Source organism: Pyrus communis, chromosome 1 (assembly GCF_041283825.1).
Source record: "Pyrus communis isolate YQ-2024b chromosome 1, ASM4128382v1, whole genome shotgun sequence".
Taxonomy (NCBI): Eukaryota; Viridiplantae; Streptophyta; class Magnoliopsida; order Rosales; family Rosaceae; genus Pyrus; species Pyrus communis.
This window is the reverse complement of record NC_142565.1, coordinates 19,959,726-19,976,478: the sequence shown is the minus strand read 5'-3', so window position 1 is coordinate 19,976,478 and position 16,753 is coordinate 19,959,726. Positions and strand designations below refer to the sequence as shown.

The 16,753-nt window shown below is 34.1% G+C and overlaps 2 protein-coding genes and 1 long non-coding RNA gene across 3 annotated transcripts; 1 reads left to right on the top strand and 2 right to left on the bottom strand.

Moving 5' to 3' along the window:
• Positions 1-3,002: 3,002 nt before the first annotated feature.
• Positions 3,003-16,387, bottom strand: LOC137711966 (replication protein A 70 kDa DNA-binding subunit B). Its single transcript, XM_088699682.1, has 12 exons — positions 14,973-16,387; positions 11,564-11,619; positions 6,020-6,167; positions 5,352-5,625; positions 5,156-5,255; positions 4,934-5,058; positions 4,780-4,861; positions 4,563-4,695; positions 4,052-4,209; positions 3,479-3,931; positions 3,217-3,369; positions 3,003-3,137 (listed from the first exon to the last, which is right to left on the bottom strand). Exons 3-12 carry the CDS (start codon positions 6,161-6,163, stop codon positions 3,107-3,109), a joined length of 1,653 nt encoding a protein of 550 aa, XP_088555808.1. The 5' UTR covers positions 6,164-6,167; positions 11,564-11,619; positions 14,973-16,387; the 3' UTR covers positions 3,003-3,106.
• On the top strand, positions 3,043-3,510 carry LOC148699330 (uncharacterized). Its single transcript, XR_015966347.1, has 2 exons — positions 3,043-3,163; positions 3,281-3,510. It is a non-coding gene; the product is annotated as an uncharacterized LOC148699330 (long non-coding RNA).
• Positions 6,163-11,180, bottom strand: LOC137712415 (uncharacterized). The gene is made up of 7 exons (XM_088697155.1): positions 10,841-11,180; positions 9,284-10,053; positions 9,115-9,173; positions 7,704-8,632; positions 7,328-7,411; positions 6,307-7,188; positions 6,163-6,167 (listed from the first exon to the last, which is right to left on the bottom strand). Exons 1-7 carry the CDS (start codon positions 11,178-11,180, stop codon positions 6,163-6,165), a joined length of 3,069 nt encoding a protein of 1,022 aa, XP_088553281.1.
• Positions 16,388-16,753: the final 366 nt, after the last annotated feature.

The window sequence follows — 16,753 nt, the reverse complement described above, 5'->3', positions numbered from 1 at the left end:
CAGTTAGGTTTTGTTCTTACAACTGCACTTTATGTCCCAGACTAACTTGTGACTAGTTGACTAGCTCATTTGACTAGTTTATTGTTCAAAGTTAATTTTTATTTGAAGGATATTCTGCCTAGTACCCAATTTCAGCATACAAGACTAAGATAGAATGACTAGGTTAGTTAAAAATGCCTCATGGGCTCACTTACTATTATCAATTTACTTGTATGTGAGCCTTGTTTGGCTGGAAAAATAGTTAGAAAGCCTTCTGAAAATGTTATTGAAGCTACTCAACCATTAGAGTTGATCCACTCTGACATTTGTGGACTAATGAGTGTGAATGCCCGTCATGGTACCTCTTACTTTCTATCTTTGATCGACATTACACGCATTATGGTTATGTGTATTTGATGACTCATTGGGATGAAGCTTTGGATTGCTTCAAACGTAGCTGAGGTTGAGAATCAAAAAGGGAAGACTGTAAAACTCTCTGGACTGATCGTGGATGAGAGTATTCTTCTGATCAATTCAAGGTTTTTGTTGAAAGTAAAGGGATACGCAAACAACTTTTTGTTCCCTACACACCATAACAAAATGATGTGGCTAAAAGGAGAAATAGAACTTTATTAGATATGGTGAGGTTTATGACGGCACAAGAAAATCTCCCCTTATCTTTCTGGTATGATGCATTGTTAACTACAATATATACTTAACAGTGTGCCTTCAAACGATTTTCTTGCCCCATATGAACTTTGGAATGGTGAAAAACCCAATCTGGTTAATTTGCATGCATGGGATTGTGCCGGTTTGTTCACTATTCATCATATAAGTTTGGATAGTTAGGTTCTATAGCAAATAAACATACCTTTATAAATATTGTGAAAACTCAAAAGGTTATGTGATGTACGGTGAACACCCAGATGGAGGGATAACCAAGATCAAATCACTAAATGTAGAATTCATAGAGAATGACTTCCCAAAGCTTGGCGATACTATCAAAAACCTTGGTCTCCATAAGTTGGAGAAAGATGAAGAACTCATGACATCTTTAAACGAATGAGGGAAATTAATTTTCAATTTGTTGATCATTGAAGAAGATGTGTGAGGACTTCATTTGAGTAGGTGTACACAACCTAGTTAAAGTGTACGCATAGACGCTCAAGAGAATACGCCCATCTATGGAAGCGTACCTTCTAGAACTCAAGGTCGTACAGTTTGAAGGAGCTACAAATGCCACATTCCCAAGTGTCATTTTGAGGTTGATGGGGAAGCCTACATTTCCATAGCTTTAGAGGAAGATGAACCTTCTTACAAAGAAGCGTTGTCTTCAACTAACAAAGGTTTGGTTCCTTCAATAGATTGCGGCCCCAACATAACCAATTTCACTAAAAAGGCCCAGATGCTTACCTAAGTACATATTTATGCATCAGGAGGTAGAATCCTTCTCGGATTCGTAGATGATTGACAAGAAAGCCTCGCTGGATTCTAGGGACCAAGACAGGGACGAATTGAAGGTTAAAACCTTGGAATTTCTCGCTCAAATTTAATATGCATGGTACATAAATTGTACCTAAGATTTAATGGAGACTAAATCGAGTCCAAGGCACCTCAATTTTGTCAAGTTTTAGCTCAGATTTGATGAGACGTCTCCGGATTTATTCATCTGAAACCGAGGGTTGAAGAACAAAGATATGAACGCATCCTAGAATTCACGATTTTGACTTGATTTAACACCTATAGGTTCGAAGGGTTACCTAAACTCAGACATTACCACTTAAGGTGGATTCACACTCGAACTCGACGGAACAAGCCAGAGTTCGCTACGTGGTATCAGGTTATCAAGCATAGAAACATGCATAGGTTATTAACATTTGATTTCTAACCTAATTTCACATAAAGAAGCAGTATTCCTCACCTAGGATTGCAGATAGTCAAGCCCGCGTACGATCAACGGCAAGGTTGCCAAATTTTGGTTTGAGTTCGTCGGAGAACTTACTGAGTATAGAGGCTCAATTTTCCCCTTTCGCATGCATAATTCAAACATGCAATTATGGTACTATGATTGCCAAGTTTCATAGAGTAAGAATTTGTAATTGCGGGGTAGTGAGTATGGTTTCACAGTGGTGTTTGAAACTAGAAAGAGAAATGGAGATGGTTGCAAAGGAAATGAGTTAGATAGAGGAGTGCTTTAGCAAATGGTGGAAAAGATTGGACCGAGAGTGGAGTTAGCTCACTTGGTCACATTGAAATTACCGATTTGCCCCTTAACATTCGAAAATCACAATTAAAGTTCCACATCTTTGAATTCCATTCTGCTTTTGCCTATGTACCCATAAGTACGAAAACTAATTTAATAAAATAGGAAAAAAATGAGAAATTGAAATTTAGTTCAGAGGTCCATAATTACTCAATGCACCCAACTTGGGGCATTTTGGTTTTTTCGCATCCTTTAGAAATAAAATATGATATTTTAAGGTACGGGTTGTAACATATGTGGTGAAGTTTGCCTCTATTTGCCTCATTTTAGCTATTACTAGGATGAATGCCCGCGCTTTGCTACGGGTTTTTAGATGATGAATAATATTCATAGAAAATTGATTGAAAATGCTTTAGTAATATAATTGCATTCATAAATGTAGCAAGTTAGAGAACGTATGTTTAACATGAGTAACGTTTACAAAACCACATATTTATACAATTAGCTCCAAATGAAAGAAAAAGCAAGATAAGCGTGAATTGATCTATAGAAAAAGTAATTTCATTTACATTGCTTATGTATTAAGTCAATATTGAGAGTCAGTATGCAATCAAAATTACTTGAATGAAAGTTTACGTTGACAATAGTTGCAAGGACGAAATATAGTGTCTTTGCATTAGAGACTGAAGTACCATGCACTTTACACATATTTTGTTTGTTCATACAACATGACAAAATACATGTTCTGCAGGGGTTTGTATCATTCCAACAGTTGCAAAACATAATAAACATGTTTTTATGGTATGTACATTAGTTGACTTTAGTAGTCGAATTCGCAAAAAGTATATGTCCATGTTAGTGGGATGAGCAAAAAATATATATGTTTGATCCTTTGCAGTAGTCCATCACGATGTCTTCCATAGTTCATTTCTTTGGCGAATGAACATCTCCAATACTGAGCAGCAAAATAGAACAAAAAAAGTAAGTAATTGTCCAAGTTGGCATAGATTATTGTAAACAATATGTCATTATACCTGTCTTTGATTTTCTTTGCCTGTGATCTACTTCTTAAAGCACTGATCGGACTTTTGTCTGTAGGTTCAACTTTTGGGACAACCAAGTTAGAGAATTCTGCTGAGATTCTGGTTGAATTAGTAGACAGTGGTTGGCTCTCCTCATCATGTTTGCTGTGAATACATGTCAAATTTAAAAAATATGGAAATGAGCATTATAAAGTGCATACATGATGTTTTTGTTTAATGAAATACCAACATTACTTGAAAAGGAAAAATTAACCTGTGAGCTTTTGAAGGTTCATTTTCAACAAATAGTGTTCTTTTTACACCTTTGTTTGTTGCAGCTGATTGGATTTGTTGAGTTTGGGATTCAAGGGTAGTAAAAGGGAGAGGGGTTGTTGCATCAATAACTTGTTTTCCAATGTTCTTAGCAGGTGTACGTGGTACAATTGAACTAAGTTTTGGTTCAACTGATGTTTGTTCCTCAATTATTCTATGAACAACAAAGTCGGTGTTGCCAAACTCATTGTTTTGATTTCCAAAACGGAGCAGGAATTTTTTTGTGCTGTGAACCAATTTTTGGAGCTGTGGTGGCAAGACAGAAGAGTCATCATAGCCTTCTTCTATGACCAAAGAGTGGCAAGAAATACCTAAAAGTTTTTCAGCAGTCCTTCCAATCACTAAAAAGTTGAGTTGATTTGTGGCATCATCCACAATAAAATTCATCTTAAACCTAAATAAGAGATGAAGATGTCATGAGATGTGTTTTGCAGTTTAAAAAATTTGTAATAAAAACAAAATTTTGATTGCAAAGAGATGTAAACAACATAGAAAGAAGAAATTAGGAAATTACCATGGTTCAGGCATTTTTTTGAGCAGCCCATGCTCAAAGCATTGAAAGGTTCCATTTGTATTTCTCACACTTTTGTGGCAATACGGGCACGACTTGTACCACCATCCATTTGTCAGATCGTAATCGACAATTGTTGCTTGACACATGAAACTTGTATTCTGGTATGATATAAAATTTTCAAATACAAATGACATTTTGAGAACAAAATCACAAACATGACATTTGCACCCTATAAAATGCATTTACACACAAAATATAAAGTAGAATACAGATTTTGGTCATGAAATGACATTTGGAAAATGTATATTGAATCACAAAATATAAATTGTTTAATTTTTTGTGTTGAAGCTTATAAATGAAGAAACAAACAAACAACATGACACTTTGTATACACAACACAGTATAGACTAAGAAACAATGTGATTTCCAAATTACAACAACCAATCAATTGCAAAGTAGTTGCATAATACAATTGACAAAATATGAGATAATTTAGTGATGGTGGATTGACCTTGTTTAATGTCGGATCAAGAAGAAGCAATTCTGCAATTGTCTTTTGTTCTGAATCAACGATAGTAGTACTTTTCCCATACTTTTCAGCAGAAGTTGGTAGAGTTTCAATGGGTGTTTTGAGGTATTCAAACCTGAGTTTCAAATTTTTAGGTCCAAGAATATAGATTATAAAATTAAAAACGAAAATAAATATTAAATAAGATTTGTGCACTCACTTTTGTTCATATTCTGAAAGTAGTGGGATATCAGGATTGAAAATACAAACCGTTGAGCCTGTGGTTCCCAGAACAGGTTTTCCTATAAATACAAAGAAAACAATTATAAATACAAAAGAAAAACGATAACATTTAGATTTTGTTAAGATATAACCTTTATATTTCTTCACTTTGAGTGAAGTCAAAACAATGAAGACAGGAGGTGAAAGTGATTTTAATGCATCTTCTTGAAAGTTTGTTGCAGTTTCTGCCCACAGGGTAACTGTAACTTGTTCACCTCTACAATTGCAAAACGGAGTCAAAACTATTTATGTAATTTTTATATGGGTATATATGTATAAACATGTAATTATAGTTTAAGAGAAGTATGGTTTACCTAGTATTTTGAAGTTGGAGGTCTCGCTTTTTTTCAAGTCTAATATTTTGCACAGTGATGTTTTCAATTGGTTGTAAAGCCATTAGACAACCAAAAACATCTACATACGATACAGTTATAAGAACCAGCTTATTAAGTTAAAAACTAAGAACAATGATTTTAGAATAGCGACAATCGTCAAAATTAGACGATTTACCTGTGAGGTGTACATCTTTATCAACTCTTTGGTCAAGGTTATCAAATTCAATCAAATTAAACCAATGCATTGGTATCACTTGATTTGGTTTCTCAACAGGGACTATGCTAGTGTTTTTGTTTAACTCAAGCATAGCATCGTGAGGGACAATTTTGCTTGACGTTCTGTTGCGGATAACACGAAATTTATCTATTTCATACACGATCCCAACTTTTAGATGCTCCAAAAAGAATTGGATGTCCCAGGGTTTCATGGTTGCCTGAATTGCATGTCCCTTTTGGATGGGAAAAACAAAATTAGATCGATTAGTTTTTAAATGAGCAAAAAATGCATTAAATCACATATCAAATAATGTATAAAGCATGTTTTGTATGGCTATAGCATAGAGTAACATATGCATAAAAGCAAATCATACAAAGTAACAAAGTTACTATTTTATAGATTTGAAAATTTAAAGATTGACATTTATACAAAAATATGCATAAAATGATGTAGATTTTAAATATTTTCTCATATGCATTAAAGATTGAAATTGTAATACAAAACCAAATGGAATGTGAATAAATGAGAAGGAAAAATTGAATTAATACTAATTGTATGATAAATGCATTTCGACATATATAAATTTGTACCTATTTAATAATGAAAAAAAAGTGTAAAGATTTAACCTCTTTGTCAACAAAGACACAGTCCAAACTTGCAGGTTGACGATCAGCTCCAATATTTTTTGTCACCCAAATTCTGCATATCCTAACTTGTAGTTTGCTTATTGGGTTGTATGGTAACAAAAGACGAATTGGCATATGCTCCATCAATCTATACAAAGTAAATTTAAAAGCAAATAAAAACTTTAAAATCATACAACACACAGATGAAACAAAGAATACATTAGAATTCAAAAAAATAGGTAAAAAGAGAAAAAGAAAAATGAATGGATAAACACAAACCAACACACCTTCATGTAAACGATTCAAAACATCTTTATAAACAATGTTCTTTGTGTATCTGTAAGGCATATCACAATCATGAGCAATCACAATTTTAAGACCATTTTTTGAGGTGACCCTAGATAATGCAACGTAGAGCTGTCCATGAGAAAAAACTGTTTGAGATAGAAATAGCCCAACAATCTTCAAAGATTGTCCTTGACTCTTATTAATTGTCATTGCATAGCAAATTCTGAGAGGAAATTGTCTTCTTCGCAAAGTAAACGGATATTTATTTTGTGATGACTCAGTAATGATTCTTGGAATGTAAACTCTTTCACCAATGTTGCTACCCGTTATGATCTTTGCTTCCACAATTCTATCAGTTAATTGCATCACCACCAATCTTGTGCCATTACACAATCCAGAACTTTGATTTAAATTCCTAAGCAACATTATTGGCATACCGACTTTTAATGCTAACTTGTGGTGTGGCAAACCAGGTAAGTCAAGTTGGTTCAAAAATTCTAATGGGTATAGTATATAAAGATTTTCAACATTTTCTGTTGAAGAAGACACAGAATCAAAACTAAGATATGTGCGATTTTCACCAGGCACCATAGTTAACATAAAATCATTTATTTCAGTCACTGTGTCGTTTCGTGGTGTAACAATAGCTCTTTCTTTCAAATATGACACATCATGAAAATTTCTTTGAAAATCTGTGTACACTGCTGAAACCATGTTTTCAATGGGATTGTCTTCAAAATCAATGAGAAAGTCTTTTGATATTTCAACCCAAGAATTTTCTTCATCAGTTGACAATATAGAATTAGTGACACTACCGTTTCCAATTTGTAATATCCAATTAGCAAAATCAGCCAACTCTTGTTTTTCCTTTTCATTCAAACCTGTTTTTGAAAGTCTCATGTTTTCTTTGAGAAAAAAAAATGGTTAAAGAAGGCCTAAGATAAGAGCTTGTCAACGAAGCTTCAACAATGTCAGCCTTAGTTCCATTTGGGACAATAGGTAAAATTTGTCTAAAATCACCTCCAAAGAGAATTGGCTTTCCTCCAAATGGCAAATCGTCAAAACCTGGTTTTGAACCTTTGAGAACATCACGAAGAGATCTATCTAAAGTTTCAAAACATTGTTTATGATTCATTGGTGCTTCATCCCAAACAATAAGAGCTGCATCACTAATTAATTGTGCTAGATGAGTTCCTTTTTTTATTTCACAAAGTGAACAATCTGTAATGCTAATAGGGATTTTAAATCGCAGTTCTTCCTCCAGGAAGCAAAAGGGAGGCAATTCCAGATGAAGCTACTGCCAAAACAATATGGTTTTCTGATCTAATCTTAGCTATTATAGTAGTCCACAAAAAAGTTTTACCAGTCCCACCATGTCCATGAACAAAAAACATACCAGGCTTATTATGATCAACTACCTTTATGACACTATCATAAACTATTTTTTGTTCTCTATTCAATTGTGCAACCAACTGTGAATGTTGCTCTTTCAATGATTCAGTGTCGTAGTTTAACTCCTCTCTTAAACTTCTATTCTTAAGTCTATCTATGACATCTTTGCTTGGAATTGGGAGATGATGCTTAGATAGAGACCTATTTGAAGCAACAAACAACTTTTCTAACTCATACAAAAGAGAATTTTTAAGTTCATCCTCATACTTAGACATATCTTGCAAGCCAAAAGCATTAATCATCTTTATCGAGATGTCATCACACATCATTTTCCAATGTGCCTCAAACAAAGTTGCTGGATCAGCAACATCACAAAACAAAACTAATGTAACAAACAATTGTCGCAATTGATGCGATGATGCGGTAACCATCACTTCTAACATTGCATTGTTCCACTCCTTGTCATCTCCTAATAGGCCAAGCGAGTTGCACGCAGCCTGAAATGTGGGTTGAAGAACACCTCTAATTGTTCTTAAATCATCAAAACAAAAGCCACCTTTTTGATAATTAAGCAATAATCTCAAATAGTATAATTCACCGGCAGCAGGGTGAACATATGCAACTCTACCTAGAGATTTACCATTTTTCCTTCGAGTCCACTCTTTATTCTCACTATTCCAAACATATTTCGAAGGAAATTCAACATAAGACAACTGGCGTGCATTAGGATCTTGAGTATTCATTTCAAACCATTTTGTTAACATTGTGTTTTGAAGATCAGGTTGGTTAACAACATAGTTTAAACTATCATTGTCTTTAAAGACAACATTTTGGTCAGAGGGTAGATGCACACATAATCTTTGAACAGCTGGTTCTCTAAAATGAATATGAAATTGTAACAATCTCCAAACTGCTTCATAAGGACATAAATATCTGCAATTTAGATAAGCTAGAATCTCATTAAACTCTTGATCTTCAAAAACAGCTCTAGCTCTATCAACACCCTTGGTTATATACTTGAAAAGATATTTAATAAGCATTGATTGGCAACACGATTCAATATTTATATGAGCTTGATACTTTAATAATAATTCACGATTATAAGGGACAACAAATGCATTATTAAGCTTGACTCCATTTTTAACAACAAAACAATTCTCCATTTCCCTACGTTTGTATGTGACAAAACCATCAGATTCAAAAGTAGTTTCATTTGCAAAACGTTTTGGGAATTTCTTGAAACATTTTTTTTCTTTCATGCAAGGAGATTTTTCATTTGCAAGACCGCATGAACCATGAATCATATACTGTGCAACAACATCATACCCATCTTTGTCAAATACTTCGCTAGGAATTTCAGCCGAAATGATTGAATCCACATCAGAAGGAGAATGACATTTATACTCTTTACTGACCCAAACCAAGATGTGACAATGCGGGAGACCTCTTTTTTGGAATTCAACTGTGTAAATAACTGTTTGAAGAAAAATAAGACAAAAACATGAAAATGAAGCGCCTAAGATTTATGCTCATAAGAGAAAACAAACAAATAATCTTGAGAATTGGGAAAAGTGAATAACTAACCAGATTCAATTTTGCCAAAAGGTTTTCCTGATTTATATACTTAATCATATGATCAAGTTTTGCTTTGAAAATTCTGGATATGATGTCTGGTCTGTCTTCAGCCTTACAACCAGGTCTTTCACGTAGATCTTCAATAATTTCTGGCCACTTAGCATTGCATGTGAAGGTGATGAATAAGTCAGGATTTCCTAAGTGACGACATATAGCCATGGCATCTTGATAATTATTTATCATATACCTAGCACTGCCAGTAAATGAAGTTGGCAAGATAATCCTCTTACCAATGTCTGAACCACTTGCATTTCCGTTTTTTAACGCCTCATGAATTCCTTTAAGACGCTCAGTTCTCAAAGAACTTTGATTTGTCCTAATGAAATCAAGTCTATCTTCTTCAAGTGTGGCATATGCATCTACTAAATATTGTTGAAACAATCTGCCACCCTTCAACAGGGTGCTATCCTGTCCTGGTCTATCTTGAATTTGGTAACCTAGAAATGCTCTCATAGACACCCCACCAGTCTTGGATTTTTTCCCCTTAAAAGCAGGATTCCAAGGAAGACCTTTGGTGTATCCATCTTCACCATACGGGAAAAGAATAGGATATTGAAGAGCCATATATTTAGGATGCAACTTTGTTATCCTTTGTAGACCAGTGGCCTTGTGTTCAATAATAATATCTCTTTCGGTGTGAAATTGACCGATATCCCCAACAATTAACCCTCCTATGCCGTCGCATGTTGGTTGATTATATTGCGCATCATGGTTGTTCACTGTGCCGTACAAACGCAAGCGCAAAGAACTTGCTGACTGTTGATTAATTCTATCCCTTGCAAGTCTAAATAATTGAACCAACTAATTACACTCATCTAACATTTTAATGAGCCCACCAACAATTTGTTCGTCAAGTTTTGAAGATGCTTCAAAATGAGGAAAACAACTCATACGATTGTTGACTTCATTTTGAGTGTCATAAATGTAGAGTTGGGCAAATTTAGGGCTCTCGCCTTCAAGAGGCAACAAAGAACCCATTAAATGATGCACCTGACCATTAATCTTAAAAACATAAGGACCTTGACCCTTGTTTATTGATGCATCAACTTTAGCCCCCATTGAAGTGAATGCCATCATTGAATTATACAATCTAACATTTTTTTTTGAAATGTGAATTTTCTTGAGAATTTGTTGGATTTAGTAGATGGTCCAAATAAGCAGGGGCAGGCTTAACAGGTGGGAATTTTACTTTTTGACTCATACAGCATGCAGTGAATTATGGCCTTCTAGTAGAAGAAGCGTTTGTTTTTAATCGCTCTGTAGACCAAAATAAAGCGCCACAATATTGACATTGAAAATTTCTAGGGCCAAAATCAATATAATCTGGAACACCACCTATGAAAAGAAAGAGCGACAAAATCATCCCCAAAGCAGCGAGCAAAAGTTAAGTTTTTAAATAAGCCAAAAAAAAATGCAAAGATGAATATATTGTAAGAGCACATACGTTTTCTTTTTTTTTTTGATAAGCGGCTTGACCAATCACATGTGAGCTTCTAACAGAATGACCAGCTTCAGTATCAGTGACCAATATACCATGCAAAGTGGCATCATTCGCAAGAAAAATAGGGACGGTGATTTCATGTGAAATGCTAGCAACAGACGAAGATGAGTTGAATTCATCGCTAATAGATGCATTTTGTTTCAAAACAGATGTATATGGTTGAACAGGATTGGTTGTATTGTCATGTGATAGTAAAGAGTTTGAAACATTGTTATATTCTTGATCGTAAGAAGTTGGGACATCTTGCAAAACCACATCATCTGGATAAACATCACCATTAAAGATGCGCAAATTGGCATGCTGAATTTCAGCAACCTTCCCAGGTATTCTGAGTTTCCTAGGCATAACACTACGCAAATACAAAAAAAAAAACATACGAATGACTACACCTTACTCACTAATTAAATCGCCACACGTAAAAAAGGGTGCATTAAAAACACAAATGCACCCAAAATATAATCACATAAGTAAAAGCCTACTTAAATTTGACTAACACCAGATATAAAGAGCACTTAATTTTAGTAATCTTGTCAAAGATTGTAAAGGTTTTAGGCACAAAATAGCAAAATCGAAGAAACCACATATAAATTATGTTAAGACCCTAAACATTTCTCCACATCTACCAAAATTAACAATTTTTTAATTCTCTAAAACGAAAACAAAGAAAGTAAATAAGATCAAAGTTTAATTTGAAAACCAATTTATATGTAAAAAGCGAGAAAGCTAACCAGTTTGTAGTTGCAAAAGGAATCACTGGCAAGTGTGAGGAATTAATTGCAAAAACCTGGATAATAGAAAGATAAACAACCAAACAAAACTATAAATGTAAGGACATACACGACACAATGAAATAAACAAAAAGAAAAACAACTCTAGGTAAACAATAGATCAACCAGCGAATAAACATAAACAATATAAAAATAAAGGTAAATTAAAGTTGAAGCAAAACATGAATTATTTCTGAATATTGTGATTATCTTTGTTATATAGTAAATGGAATATGAACATCAATTATATGAAGTCGCAAAATTAGGGGAAAATTGCATTAAGGTAGAAATGATTTTTTTTTTTTTTGTTTAAAGGCAGCAATGAAATAATGAGAACTAAAAAAGTGTGTAAAAGAGTAGTAATAGCACTTAATTATTAAACTGATAAGGGAGTTCATTGTTTACATCATTACACTAATACGTCAACCATCCTTACATATACACAATTCAAAAAATTATTTCATTGTTTACATCGTTATACTTATCAGACAACAAAAAAGGTTCACACAACCTTTTTCTAAATTGAAAATCTAGCTGATCCTTACATATTTTTTAAAATCCAGAAAACCACTGCAGTGGAGATGAACCAAAGAAGGAGCATCCCAATCTTCTTCGGACGTTTAAACTTGCAAATCCAATTGTACAACCCAAAACAGCTTTTTTGAACATTTTCTTTTGGTGGATTACTACGATTTGTAGGTGAATACATAGTGTGGACGACCAACTTGTTTCGATTGACACCTTTTCCATAAACACGTAAACCCATTCTTGTTTTTTCTATTTTTTGTGCTCTTGATGTGCTGGGTCCTGGAGCAGTCTCTGAATAAAACAATTTTGTCCCTCGAAGCTGTTCTTCTTTTCGAGCTTTTACCAATCTTCTTAAATCTTTTACCAAAACCCCTCCTAGAATTTGTTGTTCTTTTCGATCGATCTCTTTCACCATTTTTTTTTTCTCTGAATCAAAAATTAAATATAATGTCAATAAATGTTTTGAAAAGATAAAATTTTGTAGGCTTGAGAAACATTGTTTAAATTCTAAAAAATCTGAAACAACAAAGAAAATACATTAATTATTTTTTTATAAGTAAAGAATACATGAATAGAAATATTTATAAATCTGTTTGAATAACCAATTTGTGTTTGTTATAAGATTATTTATACTCATTTTATTAAGTATGTAAATTACGAAATTTTTTTTTCTGAATAATTTGTAGTTCGTTGAGAGAGACCAGTTATCAATAGCAATTATTGAAGCACTTAAAGAAGGATGAGTCCCTTTCGTTCTCTCATTCATCCCTCCGGTTGTCATGTATGTCAAATTAGGCATCAGGAATAAGGCCAGTTTTTTTAGGTTTTACGATGGTCAAAGCCAAAGTTGAAGAAAAGCAACGTATGCAAAGGCAAAAATATTTATGCAATGACATTTGTTTTTATTACCATGCATGTGAGCTATTATGCACATGAGAAAAAATTCGATTAATAATAGAGTCCATATATAGCATAATTAGAAAAAGAGTTTATGGACTATTGTCCTCCGCCTAGAAGAATTGAGAAATAAAGATACTTCAAAGGGAGGCGAGATGCATACATATTCCTATCACCCAAAATGATAAAACAATTTAATAAAAAAACGACACTAATAATTGTATAAGCCATGCTTACATGGACAACCAAATAAATTAATCGGGGCAAACGCCTTGCTCAAATGTAAGGCACTGACGTCAAATAATTATAATGCACGGTCATATACGGCATTAACATCAAATAATTTTAACGATCGCATGCAATGGGAAATTAACATAGAATCCATTTCATACCGTGCAATAGTCAAGCAAAGTTATGTCAAATTAATTTAATCCTGAGCAGTTGGTAATAATCAATAACAAATCCCAAAGTTAACTGCGCATGCCCACAGTCGAATATCAGTTTTTCTTTACGTATCAGAAAATTCGTTTAAGTCGGTTTAGAATTCGGTTTGGTTCGGTTTAGTTCAACTTGCGAACTTCTAAAACCGAACCAAATGAATAAAATTTGGTTCAATTTATTTCGGTATTTGTTTGTTTTTTTTTTTTTTTTTTTTCTGAACTCATTCCCTAAACTCAATGAGTTAACCTACTGTAACTCTAAGCGAACTCTACGTTCTACGGAAGTCTTTGGGTTTTTAACATTTTGAATATTTATTAGCAAAATATAAAAATGCAAAACGGGTGGATCCATGATCCAAATAGCATGTCTTGCATGCATGAACCGCAGCAGGCAGCAGATGTGTGTGTGTGTGTGTGTGTGTAATGAAATTGATTAGAAAAAATTTGCATTAATGTAAATTTAATTAATTAAAGATAAAAAGGTGGCCAAATAAGTAGTAACAACACTTAATTCTTAAAAGGATAAAAAGTTAATTATTTACATCATTGGATTTATGACCCAACAAAAATGGCCTACATGACCCTTTTTTAAAATTAAAATCCCACCCATCCGTACATATTTAAAAACCAAAAGACCACTACGGTGGCGATGAGCCAAAGGAACAACATCCCAACCTTCTTCCAACGGTTAAAGTTGCAGATCCAATCGAATATCCCAAGAAAGTTTGACAGAACTTCTTAATTCTGCTCATTACTCCGATTTGAAAAAATTCACTTTAGCTTGTAATGTAAATGCGTTAAAATTTTGCAAAAGCAATTTTAAGGAGTTTACAGCCAAGCCTAAAAGAAAATTGAAGAAACCGAGGAGTGACAGCCATTACTGAACATGTATTTGACGTTGTTGAATTTAAGTTTTTTGTTGGTGCTGGTTTCTCTACCTATGTGGACAGAATGGGGTCTGCACCTTATTGCGAGAAACTCCGTGTCATTATCGAATAGGCACGATAATTCGTTGGAGTTTTGAATTGTCATTTTTTAGTCGTTTGCAACTTGTAGCAGCTAATGTGTTCTGGTGTTATATACAAATACTAAGCAACTCTATATATAAATACTAAGCAGCGGGTAACACATATTTACGGCTCAAGTTTGGTATGGAAACAATTTTTGACATCTAAACTGCCTAATAACATATGTGACCTCTTTTTTTTAATTGTCAAACCAAAGTGGAAGATGCAAAACATACACTGCAACATAATACCCTTCTCAAAACAGTCACACATATACATATCTAAAACCAATCGGTAAAAGATAGACAGACAGGGGAAATGAAACACAGATTAATCTACAAAGACTCGTAATTAATCACTTTGTTGTCCAAAAACAAAGACGGAATGAAAAACATTTTGTAGAACAATACAAAAATATTCAATACAACAACACAACAAATGAACGTACAAACAGTAATTGTTTCACAACATTAAAAAGTTAGGGTTAGCAAATGAAACCTGAAATCCCAAGTCAGCAGGACGTTTCCTGCAATCCATAAAAATAAGAGAATAATGAGTTTTCTCGTCTTGAAACAATTGAAATAAAAAAATTGCATTAAAATTAGGCAGCAGAGAAGTCGATGCACAACCTCATACGCACACACAGAGACACAGATGCATACAATTTAAGAGCATTGGAATTGAAATGGTAGGCCAGACAGAATAATAAACAAAATTTAAACTACAAAACGGAAAAAAATGGACCTTTGAACAGTTAACAGAAAAACACAGGAACTTGAGAAACAAAACTGAGAGCAAATGAATAAATAGAGGGGCAGAAAATCCCCAAATCGATTAAAAAAAAGACAAAAGCATGCTACCTAACCAACCAAACAGTGCAGAAAGATTTGTAAATTAATTCTGGCCTCTCAATCACAACATGCAAGCAGATATAAATGCAAGTAATAATAAAATATAAATATTTGAGTACGAAATTAAAATGACAAACCGAACCTGCAAGCAGATATATATGCAAGAAATAATAAAATATTAAGATTTGAGCACAAATTCAAAAGGACAAAGTGACTATGCAAGCAGATATAAATGTAAGAAATAATAAAATATTAAGATTTGAGTACAAAATCAAAAGGGCAAGGTGACTCATCTGATCATGCAAGCAGATATAAATGCAAGAAATAATAAAATATTATTTGAGTCCAAAATCAAAAGCAAGAAGTGACTCATCTGAAGGTACAACAGAGCATAGGCTTCCCCTTTCCTCTTCGTTCTCTTTCCATCGTCATCTCTCTCTCTCTCTCTCTCTTCGGCTCTCTGTCACAGTCCATCCCCCCGAAACCCTCCTTGAAGTACAACAAATGAAACTGCAGACAACAGCCATACCTCTCCCTACTATCTTCCCCTCGGCATCTCTCTCTCTCTGTCTGTCTCTCTTTCTTTCTCTCTCTGTCTGTCTCTCTGTCTCTCCGTTTTTTCCGCTCTCTGTGAGAGCTTAATTTCTCCGCTCTCTGTCACAGTCCATCCCCCCGAAACCCTCCTTGAAGGACAGCAAATGAAACTGCAGACAACAGCCATACCTCTCCCTGCTGTCTTCCCCTCGGCATCTCTCTCTCTCTCTGCCTCTCTCTCTCTCTCTTTCTCTCTCTGTCTGTCTCTCTGTGAACTGCATGAATAAGATACATTTTACCTAAATGAAGAGAGTGATAGATGAGTGAAACAGTTGATACGTACTTATTACATCAATTACTATGACTAAATGACGCGTCAATTCCATCATTATGCAATAAAAAAACATAGGGCTAACGAATATGATCAATCATTCTAACATTCTTCCTAGCTTATCCAATCTAAATGACAGAAATGGCTAATTTCGTTGACCAATTAACCGGATTAGCTAACACTTCCTGAAGAGAGATTCTTCATTCTTCCTAGCAAAATGCCCGCGCGTTGCTGCGGGACTTGAATGCATCAGCCTTAACTACATGAATAAGACACATTTAACCTGAAAAAAATTCAACAAAATCATGAACAAACAAAAGGGATAGAGGAGTGAATGGTGTAGGTAAGATAAGTAGCTTGACTTTTGTATACATTCAACCGATCTAATTACAAAAGATGTGGTTGCAAAAAATGCTCTGATTCCCTAAGCAACATGCATTTTACACATATATTACCCTTGAAGTTAAGATGGCAAAATATATGTCCTGCAGGCCAGTCACCTGTTTTAGCAGTTAAACAAAAAAAAACATAAAAAGTGTTTCGTTCCTGTTTCAGTAGCTAAG